Consider the following 22,795-nt stretch of genomic DNA (forward strand, 5'->3'; position numbering starts at 1 on the left):
ATTTATATGTGTACATATGTATACAGGGCAGCTCTACGGCACAGGGCCAACCCGGCGCTGGGGTTACGGGCCTGGGGAAGTGGGGCTGGACGCCCCTTTTTTGGCCGGACCTGCAGGGGCCACAGCTTTGGTGGGGCCCTGTGAGGTCAGCCCCACTTCGCTCTTGGCACCTGGGACCAGGAGGGAAGCGGATGTGGCCGGAGGCCCTGCACTACAACCAAGTGCACTTTTGCTTGGGGCAGGGGAGGAGGTCTGGGGGTCCGGAGCGGGCTTGGGGGAGACTGGCTTGGAGCGGGAGCCGCTCAGCGTGGTTCGCTCCTCCACCACTTCCAGCACCCAGCGCTCCCGGCCTCGGAGGGCCTCGGGCGCAGGAGCGGCTGGGGGCGCAGGGCCCTGCCCACCCTTGGAGTCCATGATGCCCAGCTGGGGCGCCGGGGTCTTGGCTCCGGGTCGCGCGGGCTCCACTACAATAGACACCGGGGGCGTGCCCGCTTCCCCGGAGCTGCTGCGCCTGCCGGTCTCGTGCTCCTGCACGGGGCTCAGAGCGGCCTTGGCCACAGCCCAGGGTCCCCCAGCAGCCACTGCGCCGTCTTCCGTCTGCACGCTCTGGTGCCGCGTGCAGCTGCCAACATCCCGCTCCAGAGTCCTGCCCCCGGGGGTGGTCGCGCGGGATGGAGGGGTGCAGGCCTCCGTGCCGCCCGGGGACTCCTTCTCCTTGCTTGTGGTGGCAGGTGGCCGAGGTGTGCCCTCGGGCAGCAGCATCGGGTCCGTGCCCAGGCTCAGGGGCGATTCCTGACGGCCCAGGCGGCGGACCGCCACCTGCCCTGGGCCTTCGATGGGAGGCGTCTCGCCGTCGGACTCTGCCAGGCTGTGCAGTGCCAGGTCACCGTGGAAATCCTTGCGGAAATCCGGGTGGCCCACCTCGAGGCTGTGTTTGCGCAGGGCCCCCTTCTTGTCGGCACCCAGGGAGGCACCCAGCTTCTCGGCCGACTGCACACGCTTGAGCAGCGGCGAGCGTGGAGGCTCCGCGCTCTTGGGACGTGGGCGCACGACGGGCGGCGAGGAGTGCAGTTTAGCCGGGAAACTCTGCGTGGTGTGCGAGCTGCCCACCGTGTGGCCGGGTAGCGGCGGCGGCGACGCCTGCGTAGGGGACGGCGTGTGCGCCAGGGGGGACAGCGGGATGTTGCCGGCCGATTTGCACCGCGCTGAGCGGTACTGGCGGTGCAGCTTGGGCGACAGGCCATGTAGCGTGCTGGGCCTGATGTGGTGCGAGGCCGAAGACGCGGGTGAGTTGGGGGTGCTGGAGGCGGGCGAGCTGCTCTGCGAAGAAGCGCCTGCGGGGCGCAGCCCGGAGCAGGTGCAGGGAAGGGCTCGATGGAGGACCAACTCCGGCAGAGGGTCTCACCCTCCCAGCCCCTGCACTGCCCTCCCTGGGCCCAAGCACCTGGCCTTACCTAGGTAGGCGGAGTCGGGCGTGGAGCGGTAGCTATGCGTGGGCGAGCGCGCCGGCAGCCCGTGCGTGGGCGAGCCGGGGAGGCTATCGCTGGATGACAGCGAGCGGTTCAGCGACGAGAGCGAGCGGCTCGTGTGCAGGAGGTTCGACTGCTTTGTGATCTTCCGGAAGAGAGAGCTGCGCTTCTTGCTGGGGGACAGGGACGGGGCCACCTAGCCTCGACCTGACCCCCCCTTCCCACGGGAGCTCCGGGTTCCTCCCACTTCTGACTGCACAACGCGGGGTGGGGGCGTGACCTCCCACCCTCTTGGCCCCTCCCTCTGCAGCTAGACAGAAAGAACTTCTCTTAGTTCAGTCCCACTATGGGATCTACCCACTACCACCACCTCCAAACCACCAAGAGGGACAGTTCTTTTATTTCTGCTCCACCCACCTCCTTTCTGGCCCCTCCCAGACTAAGCTCTCTCCTGCTCCAACCCACCTATCCAGGCCACGACAAAACCGTCCCTTTGTTGGGGGGGGAACGACCCACCTAGCCCCGCCCACTCTCCTCTGGCCCTTCCCCGTGCAAACTAGAAACACCCATCCAATCTCACAGCCAACCCCCTGGGCCCTGCCCACCTGCAGGACTTCCTCCCTGTATCATTAGAAATTCACTCGTTTGTCCTGCCTTGCCTAGCTCCTCTAACACGCTCTGGTCCCCACGCCTCTCATCCGGGGGTGGGGGAGACCCTTCCAGCCCCACCCACCCCTCCTAGTGCCCTTCTCCAGCCGTAAGGAAAGGAGTGACTCGCGCTGGCTCCACGTTGCCTGGCATGCGCCCCTGCGTCAGTCATCCCTTCCAGTTCTGTCTCAACACATCCCTGAGGGCAGGGACACCCACACACACATCCCCCCAGTTTTTTGGACATGCACACCTGCTGTCCCCCTCCCCACCAACGCCTAGCGCAGCCTCTTTGCCTGCCTCTTCTCACCATCCCAGCGCCGCCCTCCTTCTGTCCATCCACCCTCCCCCGCAAGCCCCCCTAGCCTTGGTCCACGGCTCCGAGGGAGCAGGTCGCTGGTCCCTCTGCCCACCTCTCCTGGCCCTCCTTAGCAGGGCGCTTGTTCCTCCGGGCCATTTTAGCCTTGTAGCTGCTGCGCCTGGCAGGGCCAATGCGGATGGAGGTATTCTCAAAGGGTGTGGTCGTCACTGCCACTTTATTGCCGCTCTAGGGAGGAGTTGGGGGTGGGATGGGGAGAATGCTAGGTCGGAGACTGTCCGGGGCTCCCCCCAGCCTCGGCCCGCTCACCCCCACTTTCTCCTACACTCACCTTAAGTATCAGTTCCACGACTTCAGGATGCACCATGCCATGCACGGGCTCCCCGTTGACGTGGGTGATGAGATCTCCGGCACACAGCCCTGCCTCCTGGGCCGGACCCCCTTCCTCCACGTGCTAGCCAGGGGGGAACCCCATAAGGTGCAGGGTTAATAGGATTGGCCACAAGGAAGGGGTGTCCCCCAAGCTTAAACACACCAGGCACTTGACTCTCTGGCAGCAGATGAAATGGCAATTTTTACAGATGGAGGAACTGAGGTGTTGGGTGCGCGGGGCGGGGGGTGGGGGAGGACCTCAAAGTTGCAGGACACTGAAGGATCTCACCAGGGGTGCCTTGCTCCAGCCATCGCCACCTCGCACCCAGGGGTGCTCACCCAGACAATGTGGTGGACACTGTAGACATCCGAATCTCCCATGTAGACACGGATGGCGCGCAGCGTGAAGCCATACTTTTTGCCCGAGCGTTGGATGGTGATGGGGGAGCGCAGCCCGCTGACTGCCGGAGAGTAGTCCCGGCTCGGGGAGGAGTCTCGCGAAGACGGGTTGGAGGAGAGAGAGCGCGGCGACATGGGGCTAGCGAGTGGGGAGCCTCCATGGGGGTCCACTGAAGACACAGAGCCGGAATCAGAGATCAGGGTTCTCCCCCCATGTCTGAGCCTCAGAGCAAAGATCTCAGCGCAGACGCTCATTGGTCCACCCCAAACACATCTTATTGGCTTATCTGGCCTTCCATAAGGGCAGAACCTCCCTGCTACCCCGGGGCCCACCATCACCTGCAGGGATCATGACGGACAAAGCGGTGGCTGAGGCCGACTTGATGACTTTGCCTCCGGTTCGCGCCGGCCGCTTCTCCGCCGCAGGGTCGCCCGACAGCTGCTGGTGCCGCGCCCGGCGCAGCACCAGGTCATTGGTGGCCCGAGGGCCTCCTGTAGGGTCCCCATCCTTTGAGGGTGGACAGAGCTCACCGGGGCGGGGGCCATCAGCTGCAGCGAGCAGCAAGCAGGTGGTTAGGGCTCAGCCCCAGGTCAGGGAATGCTTTATGTATGAGCAGAGGAGGAGGGGGCTCACTCACCAGCCTCGGAGTTCCCAGAGCTGGGAGGACCTTCTAACGGGAGTCCCTCTTTGGAGGCCCTCGTGTCCAGCGAGCCAGAGCCGGGCGGGTCAGAGCTGGGCCGGGGAGGTCTGCGCAGCCGGGCCTCATCGTCGTCCTCTTGGGGGGCACTGATGCGGCTGGGCTCCAGCAGGGCTGAGAAGCGGCGGCGGGCTCCCAGAGGGGGGCTGGCCTCGCCCTCCAGGAAGCTGGCCTCAGATGCTGAGAAGCGTTTGCTGCTGGAAGGGCGGAGGGGGCATGGTCAGAGGGGGACAGGTCCCTCTCGGCTCTCCGCTCCTCCTGCCCGGCTCACTCACATCTCTGGGGAACCTCCTCTCCACGTCTTCTCACGCAGGGTCAAGCCTCCCAGTCCCTCCCGCTTGCCGCCCCCTGTGGCTGCCACAGGGGTCTTGGGCTCGTGCTGTGATAGCTGTTCCATACTGCTGTACACCTGCAAGGCAGAGGGACAACTGGGGTGTGGCCCATCCTTGATCCCTAGTCAATCAGACAAGCCCACACCAAGCTCCACCCCCAACCCACCTTAGGACATCGACCCACCTTAGGACCCAACAACCTACAAATCTGCTCCACCCCGTCAGACCCATCTGCTCTGGTCCTGGCCAGGCTGTGCTCCATTAATACCCCAAGGCCCCATTTCGCCTAGCCCCCGTGCCTCTCTCAGTAACCCTCATCCCTTGAGAATTTGGCCACCGGGACCCAGTTCCCCACAGCCTCTCCCCCACCTACTTGCACCTGCCACTCCCACCCAAGCCGCGCCCTGTGACCCACCTTGCTGAAGCGAGGGGAGCAGGAGGAAAACTGGCGGATCTCCACGGGCTCCTCCTCTGTTGTGTCATCTTCGTCGTAGGAGTTCACGTGGTGGTACCTGTCCGAACGAGCTGCGGAGGCAGGAGCAGCCGTGGGCTGCCACTGCGGGTGTCTCCCCCACCCCCCAAAGGGAAGTGGGGTGGGAGGTCGTGAGTCCTCCTCCCCTCTCCCCACCTGGCCACGCCCCTGCTTGCAACCTCCCAGGTGACTAAGGTTCCACCCAGATGCTGGGACCCCGCCCCCTTCAGTCCCCAAGAGGCAGCACCCACTGCGCCGGGCACCTAAGGGTGTGCGTCCGGGCCACCTCAGCCCTGCCACTTCTGGGTCCTAGCAACACTTCTGGGCCAAGCTGCACCCCTACGTCAATCAGAATCGAAGTTCTGCCCCCTAAAATACAGACCCTGGCTGCAGACCCCTGCCCCAAAAGGCCCAGACCCCCTCTGCGGGGCACGCCCCTCGAGCGTGCCAAGCCCCCTGCCCAGTCTCTCCCGAATCACACTCCACTCACTGTCAAAGTAACTGGTGTCATCTTCCGACTCGAGGTGCGGGATGAACTCCGCCTTCTGCCGCAGCAGCCCGGTCCAGTCAAGGTCCCGGAAGAAGCTGTGCTGCTTCACTTCAAAAGCGCCGCCTGCAAAGGCCACAAGGCCGGGTCCACAGGCTGGCGCGGCCCCGCGCCACGCAGCCCAGCCCAGCCCTGGGGGGCCACGGCGCCAGCTGCGCCAGCTGCGAGCGGCTCTGTCCCCAGCGTGCAGCGCAGCACAGCCCTGCCTCCCTTCCGCTCACCTGCCCCCAGCCTGATCAGGGGGTTAGTTTGCAGCAGGTTGGAAATGAGGAGCTGGGCGTCCGCGGGCAGGGCCTCGTCCCCTTCTGGCCACAGGATATCATCTGCAAAGCCGACAGGGGCTAGGGGGCGCCGCGCCGGGGAGGCCACGGCCAGGGCATGTCCATCTCCCACATCTCCCGGCCTGGGGGAGTAGGGGCGCCTGGTCGGCTGGGCCACGCACGTTCCACTTACCGCTGATGACCTGGCCAAACAGCTCCTCAGGCGTGTCTCCAAAGAAGGGCACGCAGCCCACCAGGAACTCGTAGAGGATGATGCCCATGGCCCACCAGTCCACCGGCTTGCCGTAGCCCTGGCGCAGGATCACCTCTGGCGCGATGTACTCAGGGGTGCCACACACCTAGGGGCGTGCCGGCCGTCAGCCTGCGCCCTGGCCCATCACCTGGGGTGGGGTCCCCCGGGAGAGCTGTCCCTGCCACCCCACCCCGACCTGGTCCTGCCTCCATGGAGCCCTGGGTACCCTCCACTCCTGGCAAAGCCCCACCCACCCCCAGCCACACATGCAAGCATGCACGCGCACCTGTTTGTCCAGGAACTCGCGGGCGTCCTTTTCGATGTGGCCTTCGTACAGGTTGGTGGTGAGGCTCATGAGGCCCATTTTGGACAGCCCGAAATCCGTGAGCTTGATGTGGCCCATGGAGGTGATGAGGAGACTGCAGCAGCGCCAGAGGGGGAGAGGGTGTGTCGCCCACTGAGGCCTCGCCGGGTGGGCAGGGGAGGGGCGGGCGGGCAGGCGTGCAGGGCAGTGGGGGGAAGGTCCAGGCTCACTTGTCCGGCTTGAGGTCACGGTGCACGATGCCATAGTTGTGTAGGTATTCCAAGGCCAGGACGGTCTCTGCAAAATACATGCGGGCCATCTCCACGGGCAGGGCCCCGATGTTCTTCAGCAGGGTGGCACAGTCACCGCCTGTGGGCCAGGGAGCGGACCCCCATCACGTGAAGAGAGAGGCCCCCTTGGCCCGGAGTCCAGAGCTCCCTGCATGCCCTGGCACTGGCTCAACCGCCTGTACCCATTATGCAGCTAAGAAACACTGAGGCCCCCAAAGAAGTTTTTCTGAAGTCACACAGGGCACACGGCCTTCTGCTTTTCCCATGCCCTTAGCCCATGTGACAAGAGAGAGATGCGCCCATGTTGCTCGCAAAGGGACTTGTGAGGGGTTGGGTTGGGCACGCAGAGAGCTGCGGGTAGAGGGGAAGCATCCAAACCCTCAAGGTCACCGTCTTTAAAATTCAGGTTCCTGAATCCCACCAGGCTTGCTACAGGCAGCATTAGTGTTTATGGATCAATTTGAAAGTCAGAATTACAGAGTGAAAGATAAAAAGACAGAGAAAGACAATCTTCCCAGATGGGGACGATGGCCAGAGCTAGAGTAAGGTGGAGCCAGGAGCCAGGAGCTTCTTCCGGGTCTCCCACGTGGGTGCAGGGTCCCAAGGCTTTGGGCCGTCCTCGACTGCCTTCCCAGGCCACAGGCAGGGAGCTGGGTGGGAAGTGGAGCAGCCGGGATTAGAACCAGAGCTCACATGTGCTGCCAGCAGCTTTTCCCACTGTGTGACAAGGTGGGGTCCAGCACTGCTGTTTTGTCTCTCTGCACTGACATTTTTTTCCTTCTAAGGGTTAGACCTCACAGGTGCTGCGGTAGAGCCGGGGGTGTGGTTCCGGTTGCCCCAGTGAGGCAACTCGGCATCCTCCCTTCTTCCTTGCAAGACCTGCCCATGTGCCCCCAGGTCGGCTGGATGACCACTTTGCTCTGCCAAGAGCTGGCCTGGGGGAGAAGCCTGCAGGTGTGGAAGGAGCACCCACAGGGGATGTGTTCTCAGCACCCAGATACAGCTATTCCTGAAGGTCACCGAGACTTTCCAATCACATTTTTTTTTTTTAACAGAAAAAGGATTTGCTGGCTTTCAGATGTTGGCCAAACCACCCTTCTGAAAGCCAAGACCAGGAGCCTGCTTTTTGCCACAGCTCCAATTCATTGACTCCTAAGCCTGCTTAAGCTGAGAAGCAAGCAAACTATGTTGAATTCCAAAGATTCCCTGGGGGCTGGGCGGTGCGAGGGGGCACGTGTGGCAGCTACTGGGTGGGTACTCCATCCACCTGAGAGACCCCCCTGTTCCCCTTCTCCGCCTTGACCCTTGAACTAGTGCAGTGGCCAGCCTCCTCTGCTTAGACTCCCCCACCAGTGACTTCCTGTTGACTTTGGAAAGAAAGCCAATGCCATTCAGACAGTGAAAGCCCCCTCCACCCACGCCCTGGACCCTCAGCTCGACCCTCGCTCTCCGTTTTCATGCCTCCTACTATGTGCCTCATTCACTCCCCGGGCTACAGCTCCGCTGGCTTCTTAGTCCCCACCTCATCTATTGTCCCTGTGCCCAGTGGCTTGTTTTGGTCATGGCCGTGAGACAGGCCAGCATGTGATGTGCAAGGGTCAGCTATTGGAGGAACCGTGGGGAGAATGGGCGGAGGTAGCTACCTAGATAGATAGATAGATAGATGAAATGATGGATGGATGAATGGAATGACACATTGGTTCAACTGGCTAAGCCTTCACCTTCCTAGTGCCAGGATCCCTTATGGGCGCCAGTTCTAATCCCAGCGGCTCCACTTCCCATCCAGCTCCCTGCCTGTGGCCTGGGAAAGCAGTCAAGGATGGCCCAGAGCCTTGGGATCCTGCACTTGCGTGGGAGACTTGGAAGAAGCTTCTGGCTCCTAGCTTCAGATCTGCTCAACTCCAGCCATTGTGGCCATTTGAGGAATGAACCAATGGAGGGAGGATCTTTCTCTCTATCTCTCCTTCTCTCTTTAAATCTGCCTTTTAAATAAAAATAATATAAAAAAACCCATTTTCTTTAAAGAACAACGTTGGGTGGATGTATGGGCGGATGGATGGGTGGCAGGTAGATGGATGGGTAGATGGATGGATATGTGGGGGTGGATGGGTGGATACACTGAAGGATGGGTGGGTGGATGGATGCAGCAAAGATGATGGACGATAGATAACAAAAGGATGAACTGGTGATGGGTGGATGGGTGGATAGATGCCTACATTGATGAGACAGATACTAGAGTAAAGGTTTGGAGGCTAAAACTGTGTCTAGCACATGCAGGCCTGGGTGCCTGCTAACCAGGCATGCATGGGTTCATGGATGAGCAACAGGTGAGTTGAATGGATAAGCAGATGAATGGAGGGAGAGACACAGAAGATGGGTAGGTGGAAGGAAAGTGCAAATTCCCTTCGCTGTTAGTAACCACATATCCATATGCTATGTGCAATAGAATGGGGAAATACACTGGGTAACAATGTATTAATATCGCTTCATCCGTTGGAACCAAGACATCAACACAAAACGCAAAAACCAGGGGGACTCCCACAAACATGTGGAAATATTTTTCTGAAACCCAGAAATACCTCTGAAACAAATCGGTCTGTGGCAAGTGGAGGGGACATTTGACTGTGTTCCGTAATCAGAACACTTGGGGACTGGGCCCCAGCTCAGACCCCGGGTGCCAGGAGACAGTGGGGATGGCTCCGGGACTTGGGTCCTTGTCACTCATGTGGAAGTCCTGGCTTGAGTCGTTGGTTTCTGGCTTCACTCCTGGCCTCTGGACATTTAGGGAGTGAACCAAAGATGAGGAACCCACCTGTCCCTGATAAACAAATAAAAATAGACTTCCATGTTTCAGGTAATGAGATAATTCATCTGAAAGAGTGACAGAGGTTTGACCTCCAACTGGCCACAGTCAAGAGGCAGGAGCTCCGGGCGAGTCTCCCATGTGGATGGCAGGTGCCCGAGCACTTGGGCCATCGCTGCTACCTTGGCCAGTGTGTTGCCAGGGAACTGCATCAGAAGCACAGCAGAAGTGGGATTTGGACCTCAACGCTCCCGCATGGGACAATCCCAGCATTGCAAATGGCAGCTGAACTTGCTGTGCCACAAATCTGACGCTCAGAAATGTTACAGTGAAGACCACTTGCAGCCAGTAGACGCGTGATGGGCAAATGGGTACACGGATGGATAAACTGATTGAACACTCAAGAACAGATACACGGATAATGAACACAGACATGCATGAATAAACAGAGCTATGAGGACACTGTTTGGGGCAGTGTTGAATACACCGCTTGGGCCACAGGCATCCCACATCCAAGAACCTGCTTTGAGTCCTGGCTCTGCTTCCAACCCAGCTCCCTGCTCATGGGCACCCTGGGTGGCAGCGGGCGAGGGCTCAAGGGCCTGGGTCCCTGCACCCGTGTGGGAGACCAGGAAGAAGCTCTTGGTTTTGGTCTGGCCCAGTCCTGGTTGTCGGGACCATTTGGGGAGTGAACCAGCAGGTGGAAGATCTCTCTCTCTCTCTCTCTCAAGTATGCTTTTCAAACAGATAAAACAATAAGTCTGACAACATCACATCCTCTGAACAGTGCGTGAGCGCGCCCTCCCGCGCCCCACCCCCGCAGCCCCCGAGGCAGCCACACCTTCCACGTACTCCATGACCATGCAGAGGTGGCGGCGCGTCTCGAAGGAGCAGAACATGCCGACCACGAAGGGGTTCTCGGCGAAGGTCAGGATGTCGCGCTCCACGAAGGCCTGCTGGATCTGGTTCCGCAGGATCAGGTTCTGCTTGTTGATCTTCTTCATGGCGAAGCGCTGCCGGGTCTCCCGGTGCCGCACCAGGTACACGGCGCTGCAGGGGGAGGGGGCGAGGACCGGCCGTCACCTCTGGGACACCCGGCCTCCGCCGCCCGCCCCCCTGCCAGAGCCCCGGGTGGCTCACCCGTAGGCGCCATTGCTGATCAGCTTGATGGTGTCGAAGTCATTCTCCCCGGGGGGCTTCTTGGCCTTGGAGGTACCACTCTGACCCTGGCAGGGGAGACCATCATTACCATCACTGCGACAGCAGGGGAAACTGAGGCACGGAGTGTGTGTGTGTGTGTGTGTGTGTGTGTGTGCGTAATGGATCAGCAGGTGAACCCATTCCATGGGACAGAAATAAATGAGTACAATCCCCGTGGCAGGCGCTTTGTAAACTATCAGAATGAGGGTGGGCCCACCGTGATAGCATAGCGATTAAAGTCCTCGCCTTGAACGTGCCAGGATCCCATATGGGTGCCAGTTCTAATCCCAGTGGCCCCAGTTCCCATCCAGCTCCCTGCTTGTGGCCTGGGAAAGCAGCAAGGGAAGGCCTAAGGCCTTGGCACCCTGCACCCACATGGGAGACCTGGAGGAAGTTCCTGGCTCCTGGCTTCAGATTTGTTCAGCTCCAGTTGTTGCGGTCACTTGGGGAATGAACCAGCAGATGGAAGATCTCCTTCTCTCTATATATCTACCTGTCCAATCAATAAAATAAGTTTTAAAATGGAGGGGAGACGGAAGATGGCCCAAGTCCTTGGAACCCTGCACCCATGTGGGAGATCCAGCAGAAGTTCCTGGCTCCTGGCTTTGGATCAGCTCCGCTTTGGCCATTGCGACCATTTGGAAAGTGGATCAGGAGATGGAACATCTCTCTCTCTCTCTCTCTTTCCTTCTCTCTCTAACTCTTTTTCTCTAACTCTTTGACATAAGAATAAAATAAGTCTTTTTAAAAAATGGCAAGATGAAATTATGTCATCACATTTTGGGGGTATAAGGCAATGGCAACCAAGGATGGTTTACCTCTGAGACACTACACGAAAAGACTGATGGGATATGAAAAGTGTTGAACCTGTATGCTCCTAAGAACACAGCCTAACAGTGGCTGATTTTCCAATGGACAGAGAAAGAGAAGCAGCCGAAAGCAAGGATTCAGGACCAATCTTTCACAGAGCATAACATTAATCAGGCAAGAAAAACGAATAGGAAGATGGAAGATTTGTATCACTCAGTTCAACGGAGTTAATACAGGGTCCTACGAGTAGCAATTAGAGATAAATACCTTTTTTAGAGTTTTAGACTTTTGAGTGATGTCATTCCATTACCTATTCAAAAAATTAAACAAATGCATGCACAGGTGAGACTCTTTGAAATATATAACTACACAGAGCAAGGAAAGGGTGTGTGTGCGCACGTGTGTGTGTGTGAGTGTAGAGAAACCATTGGACAACAAGCTTACAACGTCAAATGACTGCACATTCCAGGTAGACCAGGGTTGGTCATGAGTAGCTGCTGTGTTGGGGGAAGTAGGTACCCCAGAATACAGGACAAAAATCACCCAGTGGGACCACCACCTGCAGTGCCGAGGTAGGTGCTGGTTTCGTATCTTGGCTGTTCCACTTTCCATCCAGCTCCCTGCTTATCCACCTGGGAAAGCCGTGGAGGATGGCCCAAGCACTTGGCCTCCTGCACCCACAGGAGAGATCTGGAAGAAACTCCTGGCTCCTAAACCAGCCCTGGCCAGGCTCTCCCTCTCTGTCATTCTGCCTCTCAAAAAAAAAAAAAAAAAAAAATTTCCCCCTAACAAATCTGATTTTTGTTTTTTTTTTTTTTTTTTATATTTCAGGTCCAAATGGACGAGAGACAGGCCACTTGGAAGATCTGACGAGGGTGGGGTGGGATTACGGCACATTTCCCCATTCTCAGAGCTGCCCTTCCCATAGGGAGACAGCCTAGGAGGACACGGGATGACTGAAGGGTTACAGAGTTTCCAAGGCAACCACATTTCCTCTCCTGGTTATGCCCACAGGAAGTGAAGCAAGTTTGCCGAAATCGGTGCTTGTGAGTAAATGCTGAGAGCAACTCCATTGCCAAACAGAGGACAACCCAGTGTCTACCACTGCTCCTGGTCCCGCCATCCACCCAGGACATCACTCAGCTATGACAAGGGACAAAGCCTGATGTGCGCCAGAGCACGCCCAGGTCTGAAAGAAATACGTGGGGACAGGCATTGGGGGCATAGGGGGTGCAGCCACACCTTGGGACCCCCCACTTCTCAGACCCAGATGTTGATTCTGGTCCTGCTGTTCTGCTTCCGATGCAGGCCCCTCACAAGCTGCGGAAATGGCCTTGGGTCTCTGGCACCCACCACAGACGCCACGGAGGGAGCTCCTGCCTCCTGGCTGTGACGTGGCTCAGCCTGAGCTGTTACGGTGTATTTGGGGATGCACAATCTCTCTCTTTCTCCTTCAGATAAAAACACGACGCTAACTGACATGCCGGCGAGGAGAGGCCTCAGAGTGAACAACCTGGTTTACGTGAAATACCCAGAACAGGTAAATTCCTGTTGAGAGAAAGTGGGTCCAAGGGCTGGCGCTGTGGTGCTGGGGATTGAGGTGCCACTTCCGACCCCAGCAACTTATCCCAGCTGCTCCACTTCCCATCCAGCTCCCTGCTGGTGCACCCGGGAAAGCAGTGGAGGACGGCCCAAAGCCTTGGGACCCTGCACCTGCATGGGAGACCCAGAGGAAGCTCCTGGCCCCTGGCTTCAGCCTGGCCCAGCCCCGCCTATTTCAGCCATTTGGCAAAGGAACCAGACAATTGAAGTTCTGTCTCTCCTCTCGCTCACTCTTGCCCTCATTCTCTCTGTAATTCTTGCCTTTCAAATACACAGTAACAGACTCGGGGAAACGATGAGTCAGACTGACTGCTCAGCATGTGCGGGGCGTCCTTCGCGGGCATGTGGGGGGAATGCCATTGTTGTCAAACTAGACAGATTATGAATGTACTCACTGCTTCTAAACTGTGTGTATTTCAACGTTTAAAAGAATAAAGAAGGGCCCCAGCGCGGTAGCCTAGTGGCAAAAGTCCTCGCCTATGCATCTGCCTGGATCCCATACAGGTGCCGATTCTAATCCCGGCAGCTCCACTTCCCATCCAGCTCCCTGCCTGTGGCCTGGGAAAGCAGTTGAGGACGGCCCAAAGCTTTGGGACCCTGCACCCGCGTGGGAGACCCAGAAGAAGCTTCTGGCTCCTGGCTTCAGATCATCTCAATTCTAGCCATTGCAGCCACTTAGGAAGTGAACCAGCAGATACTTTTTCTCTCTTTCTCCTCTTTGTAAATCTGCCTTTCCCATAAAAAATAACATATATATATATATATATATATATATATATATATATATATATAATTTTTTTCATGTTTCATGTTAGGTGTCTTCCACTAGGACACGCAATTCCTGGGAACAACGAGATGTTACCACCTCCATTGTACAGATGCGAAGACTGAGAGGTGGGCTGTGAGACCAAGAGATGTACACAGAGCCCCCAGGGCAGACAGCTGGCACATGACCCCCCACCGCCTTACCTCCGAGAGGTCGTCGGGCTCTGGGGTGTTGGAGCCTCCACTGTCCTGCTCCTCCAGATGCGCCGCCACGTCTAGGGAGGGGCTGAGAGTGAGGCTGGACTGGCCAGCCCCCCGCGCGAGCAGCCTGGCGCTCCCCGCACGCCCTGCCCCAGGGAGGGGGCCGCACCTGGAAAGGGGTCCCGCGTGAGGCCGAGCTGGCGGATGATGTAGCGCGGAATGTCGGTCTTGAGCAGGTGGCCCTCTTTGGCGTGGCCCTCGGCTGCCTCCAGCAGATGGTAGAATTCCTCGGGGTTGAACTCCTAGGGGTGAGGCAGGGCAGGGGTTGTGGGGGTCTCCCTGGGCTCCCAGGTTCCGCCCCCAGCTCCCCACCGCGTCCTGCCCCCTCACCAGGCACTCCAGCAGCCGGGCAGGCCGCGAGATGATGATGAGTAATTTCTTCACCAACTGCGTGACAAAGGCCACCTCCAAGCTTTCGGAGCGCTCGTAGGCCTGAGCAGGGGGGAGAGAAGGGCCCAGGTGACGGGCAGCTCACAGGCACCCTGAGTCAGCTAGGTGCCCGGCACTGCCCTCCACAGTGCACCTGCTTGGCGGTCCCATTGCACGCCTCAGCAAACGTGGCCCCAGGGGTTGTACAGTGGAAAAAAAAAATTGCAATGATAGGGGTCAGTGCCGTAGCATAGCACAGAAAAAAAATGGCAACCGTGGTGCCAGCATCTCATATGGGCACCACCTGGAGTCCTGACTGCTCCACTTCCAGTCGGACTCCCTGCTCATGTGCCTGGGAAGGCAGTGGAGCATGGCCCAAGGGGTTGGGCTCCCGCACTCAAGTGGGAGATCTGGAAACAAACAAACAAACAAACAAACACAACACCTCTGGCTCTCAGGACCAGCCCAGCTCCAGCCACTGTGGGCCTTTGGGAAGTGACCCAATGGATGAGGATCCTTTAAAACAAAAATCTGCTTTTACATCACAGCTTCTTTTTTAACCCTTGGATGTCCAGCTTCAGCCTAGCTCGCGGCAGGTGCACGCGCTAGCTCCCCTCGCCCCCGGCCACACATACACCAACAGCTGCAGAAATGGGGGCGGGCATCCTTAGTCCTCCACGAGCACTCACGTCTTGCAACAGCTTTTCCAGGTTCTCCTGCAGCTCGTAGAAGTAGACGGTGGTGATGAGACCCTCGCGAGACTTGGCCAGGCAGTCTCGGGCCAGCTCAATGATCTGATGATGAATAAAGCTGAGTACACCGTCCGCCAGCGGCAGCACGCTGTCGGGTTCGTAGGCGCGGGCGAAGTCGCGCAGCTTGTCCTCCATCTGCGCCGTGGCCTGCAGAAGGAATGAGAGGCACGGCGTTTGGAGACGGGTGGATGGCTAGGCGTGCTTGTAGGCAGTGACTGTGGAGAGCTTGCTGCCAGCACCGGGCGCGCTCCGGCTGGCACAGAGCCGAGGCCGGCCGGCAGCAGGTGCAGGAGGCACACGGAGCCCCCATGACAGCAGGGGGTGAGAGCGAACCAGCCCATTCTCCCCCAGTCTCACCTTGGGGAATCTCTCCTTGTAGACATGGTTCATCATGACGATCTCGTTGTCATAGGAGGAGGGCGAGCGCCCGGGGCTGCAGGGACAGAAGCAGCGGTACCATATGATCCAGTCCCTTGCCTCCGAGCTGCACCCCAACTACCAGCGTGCAGGTGAGGGTTGGGGCGAGCGGCGGCTGGACAGCGCCCGCGCACCTGAGGCTCCGGGAGCGCGGCCGCACCGCCGGGGAACGGCGGCCGCCATCCTCGTCCGTGACGCTCTCCGTGCTGCCGAAGTGCTTCGAGAGGAAATGTAGCTCGTCCACCGTGGGCTGGTACGGCAGCTGATGCAGGCGCTCCTGGGAGGAGCAGGAGGACTGCAGGGGGCAAAGGGGCCAGGGTCGGGGGGGATGGGTGGGTGGTGGGAGTTTCAGGCTGGGAACATTTTGGGAGGACCCCTCGCGCCCACCCGGGCATGGCGGTCTATGACCATCAGCTCCCAGCATCCAGCAGGATAGGGCTGCAGAGTGGCAGGGAGCCTATTCAAGCTGGTCTTACTTACCCCTCCACTGGCCAGAACCCTCCACGGCTCCCAGGTCCTCACGGGACCCCACAAGGCCTGGCACGCACATCTGTTCCCCTCTCCTGCTTAGCCCTGACCCGTTACCATCACCACCCACCCCTCTGCTGTTCCAGCAGCACCTGGCTCGCACAAGATCCTAGAACGAGCAATGGGCGCCGTTGCCTTAGGGGCTGCCCAGGACACACACCCCCACCCCAGGGAGGCCTCTGCTGGCCACACGCATGTCCTCGCCAAGCCTGGCTTCCCCTCCTGCTGGCTGCCTCATCTCCTGTCATATTGCATCTTTATTTTTATCACTGGTTGCTATCTGCCCTTCCAAGCCTGGCATACAGCTGGCCAAACACAGCTGGCCATTGCAGAGACACAAGGATGTCCACGCCGTTCAGCCTGCAACCACAGTCATGTTTTACTCTGAAAGATTTATTTTAGGGGCTAGCACTCTGGGATAGCAAGTAAAGCCACCTGCAGCACCAGCATCCCATAGGGCACCCGTTCGAGTCCCAGCTGCTCCACCTATAATCCACCTCCCTGCTGATGTTTCCCGGAAAGCGGCAGACGACCACCCAAGTGTTTGGGACCCTGCACCCAGATGGGAGACCCAGAAAACACTCCTGGCTCCTGGATCTGCTCAGCTCTGGCTATTGCAGCCGCTTGGGGAGTGAACCAATAGATTGAAGATCTCTCTCTCTCTCTCCCTCATGCTCTCTGTAACTCTGCCTCTCAAATAAAATAATCTCTAAAAAGGATTTATTTTATTACATTTGAAATATAGAGCTTGAAACAGAGGAATGAAGGAATTGATGTTTTCAAAAATAATTTTGGTTACACAAATAAATAATTAAAAAAAATAATAAGTTTGAGACCTTCAGCAATGGCTCAATTAATTGCAAGCACCGCGAACCCATATGGGCACTGCTTCATGTCCCAGCTGCTCCACTTCCCATCCAGCTCCCTACTCACGCACTTGGGAAAGTAGTGGAGGATGGCCCAAAGCCTTTGGGATCTTGAACCCATGTAGGAGCCCAAGAAAAAAAAGCTCCTGGCTCTTGGCTTTGGCCCCAGCTCTTTGCGGCCATTTAGGAAGCGAACCAGCAGACAGAGGATCTATCTTTTTCTGTAACTCTGCCTTTTGAACGAATAAGCAAATCTTAAAAATAGAAATGCGATAGCCACTTGGTGCTGTCCTGTAGGATTTACAGCAAAATCCACCTCCCAGCCTTCGCCAACAGTCCCAGCAAGGTCAAGGACAGGGTCTTCATCACCTCTTTTCTTTGTCTGCAATCCGGAGGTGTGGCCACAGAAGGCTGCTTTCACCTTCCCAAATGTAGCAAGTCCTCCTAGGCTTCTGGAACTTCTCCATTGGCTGATCCCCCTTCTGGAATATCCCCACCCCCCACGGCAGCCTTCTCGGGCTTCTGGCGATTGTCACTTGCAGCCGCTGTGTGGTCGCCTGCCCTCGGGTTATTCCCATCCCAGCTCCAACCACTCCTCATGTTTTAACTCCCATCTTCCTCCCCCCCACTTTCCCCACCATGGGTATTAAAGGTGGGGGGAGGTACTCTGAGGGCGCCACCCTCAAACCCACCCACCGGCCCCACTCACCGAGACTGTGGAGCTGGGCGTGTTGGTGCCATAGCCAGAGGAAGGGAGGGAGGCCAGAGACCAACGGCGTCCGTCCGCCCTGGAACCCAGCCACAATGCTCAGCAGTTTGGGGGTGCCCAGAGGTCACCCCCATTTTGTGCCCCCCCCTCCCCAGGGGTGAGAGAAGCCACGACCAGTGGTAAGCACAGGAGCAGAAGTAAGGGGCATAGATCTGCCACTGTGAGATGCGAGTTCCAGGTGAGCCTTCCACATAGGGACTGGGGTCTCCAGGTGGGACCCACGTCTGCCTCACCCCTTGGCCCTGCTTGGCTGTCATCCCCATGATGAACTAGCCCTCCAGAGTGGCCCCTGAGGGGCCACTCAAGGGAGTCATCCCAGAGAGACCCTGAAGTCCACCTATGGTGAACCCCATGAAAAAGCTCTCCGAAGGAGAGCCCCAAGGGTTAACGCGCCAAGGAAATCAAGTTCAGAGCTTGCGATCTCACCCAACACACACACACACACACACACACACACACACACAGGCTGAACACGAGGCCGGCACGCCACCAGGCAGTACACTGTCACACACGCGCGCAGACTGCTATGGCGGTGCGGTGGGTTCGGTCCACCCCCTAGTGGAGTGTCCACTTCCAGTCCAGCTGTTCTGCTTCCCTGTCAGTACACCTGGCCAAGGCAGCAGCAGAACGCCCAGGCACCGTGGTGCCCTCAGACGAAGCTCCTGGCTTCAGCCTGGCCGTGTCCTGGCCAATGTAGCCATTTGGGGAGTGAGCCAACAGATGGAAGCTCTCTCAAAGCGTTTGAGACAAATAACCTTGTCTTTCCAACACGATGTGCACGTATCCGTGCAAACACTCCCCGACACGCTCACATTCACCCAGCTTACACGCTCAGGGCGCCCTCCTCCTGTTACACATGGCAGTTCTCATTGCGCCACACGTTCATTCACAGTCCTACAGCCCCACGCACGGCTGCACACACCCACGGTACTCATGGAGGCACATGACGGCTGCCACATTCATAATCTCACACAGTGACACGTCACCCCACCACCACCACCCCCACGGCCCTGGGCACACAGCCACACACCCACTTACACACACTCCTGTATACACCACCACAGCCTGCTGCCTTAGCGCCCTGCACCCAACTCCATGGGCCACCTGCTGTGCCCGTGGGGCCTGGGTCTCCCACATCAGCCCTTGCCATGACCAAGCTTCTCAATGGTCAACCTGCCCTGCTCCACCCAGTGGGTAAGGGATACAGCATCATTGCTCCGACCCCAAGGCATAGCAGGTGTCTGAACATCGCTTGGTAAAAGAGGTTGGAATAAGAGTCTTGTCACACCTCTTGGAGATGCCCAATAAGCTTCTCCCCAATGTATGACAGCAATCTGTTCCTCAATCTTGCCTCCCCCAAATCGCCCCTTGGAAAATGCAATTGCAATTAGAAGCCCTCAGGGGGAAATCTGAGCTTCCCCCAGCCGCCCTCCCCCCAACCTTGGAGACCAGGAATGCCCTGGATGGGCAACAGCGTGTGCGCTCTGCGCCTGCGCACCTCCTCTGGGCAGCCCGGGTCCCGTTGCTATGGAACCGCCCGGCCAAACAGAGGGAAGCGTCGGGGAGACACCCGCCTCCCCCACCCCACCACCGAGTCCCAGGGCGCAGGCGCACTGTCCGCTCAGCCGCCTTGGAAGCCCTGCCCCTGCCAGGAGGGACTGCGGTTGGCACCGCCCCCAGGCTGCACACCCTTAGGGTCCCTCCAGGCCGAAGCGTGGGGACAATTAGGAGGAGGACAGATGGCAGCCCAGACGGTGGGTGGGAGGGGAAAGGTGGCAGGCCAGGGCTCTGGGGACTCACCTTCGCGAGGACGCAAAGGAGAAGTGGGAGGGGGTGTTGGGGGAGAAGTTGCGTGGGCTGTCCAGAGGACTGCTGCCTGTGGAGCAAAGACGGGGTGCTGGAGGCCATCCCATCAGCTTCCAGGTGCCCACAGCAGTGGGGGCCCCCTAGACCTCCTTGGATGTGAGCCTCGACCCTTTAGCCGTCATCCTGCCTCTCTGACCCCGGGGGCGTCCCTGAGTCAGTCCAGCCACCTTTCCGGGAGATTTGGAGATGGCCCCATGCTCCGGGTGTGGGTTCTCCATCCTGCCCCCATCTCCTGTCCACTCCACTTAACAAGGGCTCTGACAGAAATAACTCCATTCCTTCCCCTCGCCATTGGCCCAACCTCCTACGGGCTGGCGCGTGCCCATCGCCTCTCACCCAAGTGTCCCGGCAGTGGGGAGTGGGGTCGCGGCAGCGTGGGTGACGTGCTGGTCAGGATGAGGCTTTTCCGGTTACTGGTGCGGCAACTGCAGGGAAGGTGAGGCGAGAGGGCCAGGCCAGGCCGCAGCCCAGTGAATCCCTGGGCTGGACCCAGACATCCCACCCACCCATGTCAGATCCTGTGTGTGTGTGCTGGGAGGTACCCCCACCTGGAGGAGGAGGCAGCCGAGTGGATGGCAGCGGATGCCATCCCCGTGACCTGTATGCGTTGTGGAGGCATTGCCAGAGTGGACGGTGACGGTGGCTTTAGGTGGGTGGTAGCCTGTGTGTCCACATCACCCCACGTACCCGTTTGTGCAGCATTCTGGGGTCCAGTGTGGCCTGACCTGGGTGGGCCTTGTGTGCGATCCCCTGGGATTCTCCATGTGTCCCCTCCCCGGGGGCCAGCGTGCCTTGGCCTGTGTGACATACATGCCTATCTGTAAAGTGTTGTGTGTTATGACATCATTGGGTGCTTGGTTGTGTCCTTGCCACTGGGTGACCTCCCTGTGTGCAGGTGTAGTTGGCCATACAGGTGGGATGGGAGAGGATGCATTGGACACAGAGCCTGGGGGGATGGGGGGCCTGACCTGCCACTCTGTGCGTGGCTCTGGGACCCGCGTGACCCAGTAATGCGGCGGCCACCCCAGAACCTCTGGGCCACGGGAGCTGGTGTGAGTGTGCGTGACATCATGCCCGCCCGCCTGCCTGTGTGGCACTATTTTCGGGATGAGGCTGAGTTTTTGAGGGGGGAGAGGTGTGTACTAGGAATACAAGCCCCCACCTAGCCCGCTCCCCAGCCTCCTTCCACCTCCCGAGACCCCAACTCGGGAAGAGGGAGGCCCCCTCCCCCAGCTCCAGCCGCAGTGACTGAGCAAATCAGGTCCAAGAGCACGCGGCGCGTGTGGGGTGCGGGGTGGCCAGGCTGTCGCTATTGTTCTGGTAGTGCCAAGCACCCCCCCACCTCCCCATCTTCCCCTACCTCTCCCCACCTCACCCCACCCCGCCCTGGGGGCGGCCTGAACCACACTGCCCGCAGACAAAGACCACCATAACCTTCCCCACCCCGCGCCACCCTCACCCCTCCCCGTGAGGCCGTCCACTGCAACGTGCAATCTTCCAGCCCCCACCCCCACCCCCAAGCCTCGGCCCATGTCATCCCCGTCCTCGGCGGCGGGAAGGAGCAGCGCGGGCACCTCTGTCTGGTGCAGCTGGACCCAGGAGCTACAGCATCCCGGGGCCCCGCCCTGCGGCAGCGGCCAGAGGGACGGCGTTCTGGAAAGGCTCGGGGTGGAGGGGAAAGCAGGGGGTCTACCTCTTGGTGCGGCGAAACATACTGCCGCCAGGGAAGGAGGGCATCGAGAAATTGGAAAGCGCAGTCCAGAGAGAGTCAGACATGACCCAGCGGCGGAGACATGGTGGCAGGTGCGTGCGCCGGCGGCGGCGGCGGCAGCAGCAGCAGCGCGGGGAGCGAGCGCGCGGGGCGGAGGCTGCAGCCGCTGCGGGCCGAGGAGAGCGCAGGGGGGAGGGGAAGGCAGGGGAGAGGAGGGGAGGGGAGGACCCTGCGGCCGCGGCCAGCCGGGAGAGGGCGCTGCCAGGGCCAGCGCGCCTGGACCCGCCCGCCTGCGCACGCGCCTGGTGCTCCCTCCGCATCCCTCCCGCACACGAGGGCCAGGCTGCTCCCACGCGCGCCAGTCAGTCAGTCGGCAAAACTCACCTGCTGCTTTTCCGAGGCAGGGGCAGATCCTTCTGGGGAGCGAAAAGGGGTCAAAGGACGGAGGTCAGCGTGGGCCCCTTCACCGTTGGCTGTGGGCTGAGCGACCACCGGCTTCTTGGAGAGGGCAGGGGGGTCCTCCTGGTGACCACTCTTACCACCCTCCTCCTCTTCCTCCATCACCCCTCCCCAACGTCAGGTCAAGTTCGCAGGCGAGGCGGAATCTCAGATAATCTTCCTGAGCTGACAGCTCCGTGTTCATTTGTGGACACAAGACAAGATTTTTGGAGGAGTGAGTGAGATTTAATGGTGGGGTGTGTGTGTGTGCGGGGGGGGGGGGCATGATAAAGACTGCATCAAAGGAAAATGGGGTGCTACGATTGACCACGGCCTCAGCTGCAGGTGCCAAGGCCTGGGGTGGAGGGACAGAGCTGTCTAGAAGGTTGAGCAGATAGATGGATGAACTGGCTAGACCCACAACAGAAATACCCTGTTGTCATCCAGATGCACGGAGTTGGGGCATAGCAGGTAGAGTCACCCCAAAGCGTGATTTGAAACGGGATGCAGAGTGTGACCCCTGGCGACCGTAACCTTCCAGGTTCATGGGGTCCCACTTGTCAAACCTTCAGGAAGTCTCTGTGAGGATCTCAGCCCTTGTCACAGGTGGGCGCTGGGGACCCGGGAGACCCTCTTCTGTGTCCCACAGGCTGACAGGGGGTCACGGGATGTTGCTATGTTGTTGGGGGAGATTCTGACTGGAGGGACATGAGAGACACTGAAGGTGTGCCGTGGAAACTCCTGCAATGAGGTCGAGACCCCTGGCCAATGACCTTGGAGTAGGCCCCTGGTCTGCTTGAACCATCCTTTGGATGGGGCAGGTGCCTGGCACCTTGGCACTAGAGTGCACAATCAATGATAAAGTTAGAGAGGACCAGACATGATCATGGCTGGAATTTCTGCATGACAACAGGATGGGACAAAGAGTCCTCCTGCAGTCCCTCAGGAGAGTGGCCCAGAAGGCAACCCTGGCCCTCGCCGTCCTTGACTGACCGGAAATCCACACCGGGTTTTCTCTCCGTCTTAGAGGGATAGGTGCAGACACCCAATGGTCCAAGCGCAGCCCAGGCCTGGACTTAATGGCCACGGAGCCCAGGGCTGCAAACCCCGCAACCTGAGTCTGGGTGGAAAGGGCGCGGGGAAGACTCTAAGCGCCCCTCAACGTGCTACGGTTAGAGAACAGCAAAAATTTTGGGTAGGCGTCACCTCCACCTTCCACCTGCAGAAAAGCTCCCTGTTAAGCAAGAGAGGTTCCATCTGGGATTCCTGGCTGGC

General features: G+C 59.1%; 1 protein-coding gene across 1 annotated transcript; it reads right to left on the reverse strand.

The window, feature by feature from the left end:
* Nucleotides 1–63: 63 nt before the first annotated feature.
* LOC131479227 (microtubule-associated serine/threonine-protein kinase 1-like) lies at nucleotides 64–21,643 on the reverse strand. The gene is made up of 27 exons (XM_058659788.1): nucleotides 21,467–21,643; nucleotides 21,151–21,248; nucleotides 19,708–19,796; nucleotides 19,306–19,381; nucleotides 17,446–17,524; nucleotides 15,477–15,637; nucleotides 15,283–15,358; nucleotides 14,863–15,072; nucleotides 14,135–14,236; nucleotides 13,914–14,046; nucleotides 13,748–13,818; nucleotides 10,307–10,392; nucleotides 10,008–10,216; nucleotides 6,304–6,442; nucleotides 6,056–6,188; nucleotides 5,710–5,875; nucleotides 5,478–5,579; nucleotides 5,200–5,322; nucleotides 4,653–4,762; nucleotides 4,181–4,314; nucleotides 3,846–4,099; nucleotides 3,547–3,756; nucleotides 3,148–3,377; nucleotides 2,768–2,890; nucleotides 2,531–2,664; nucleotides 1,455–1,642; nucleotides 64–1,334 (listed from the first exon to the last, which is right to left on the reverse strand). The coding sequence occupies exons 1-27, from the start codon at nucleotides 21,641–21,643 to the stop codon at nucleotides 64–66; spliced, it is 4,884 nt and encodes a 1,627-aa protein (XP_058515771.1).
* Nucleotides 21,644–22,795: the final 1,152 nt, after the last annotated feature.

The sequence above is a fragment of the Ochotona princeps genome, unplaced genomic scaffold (assembly GCF_030435755.1).
Source record: "Ochotona princeps isolate mOchPri1 unplaced genomic scaffold, mOchPri1.hap1 HAP1_SCAFFOLD_170, whole genome shotgun sequence".
Lineage (NCBI taxonomy): Eukaryota > Metazoa > Chordata > Mammalia > Lagomorpha > Ochotonidae > Ochotona > Ochotona princeps.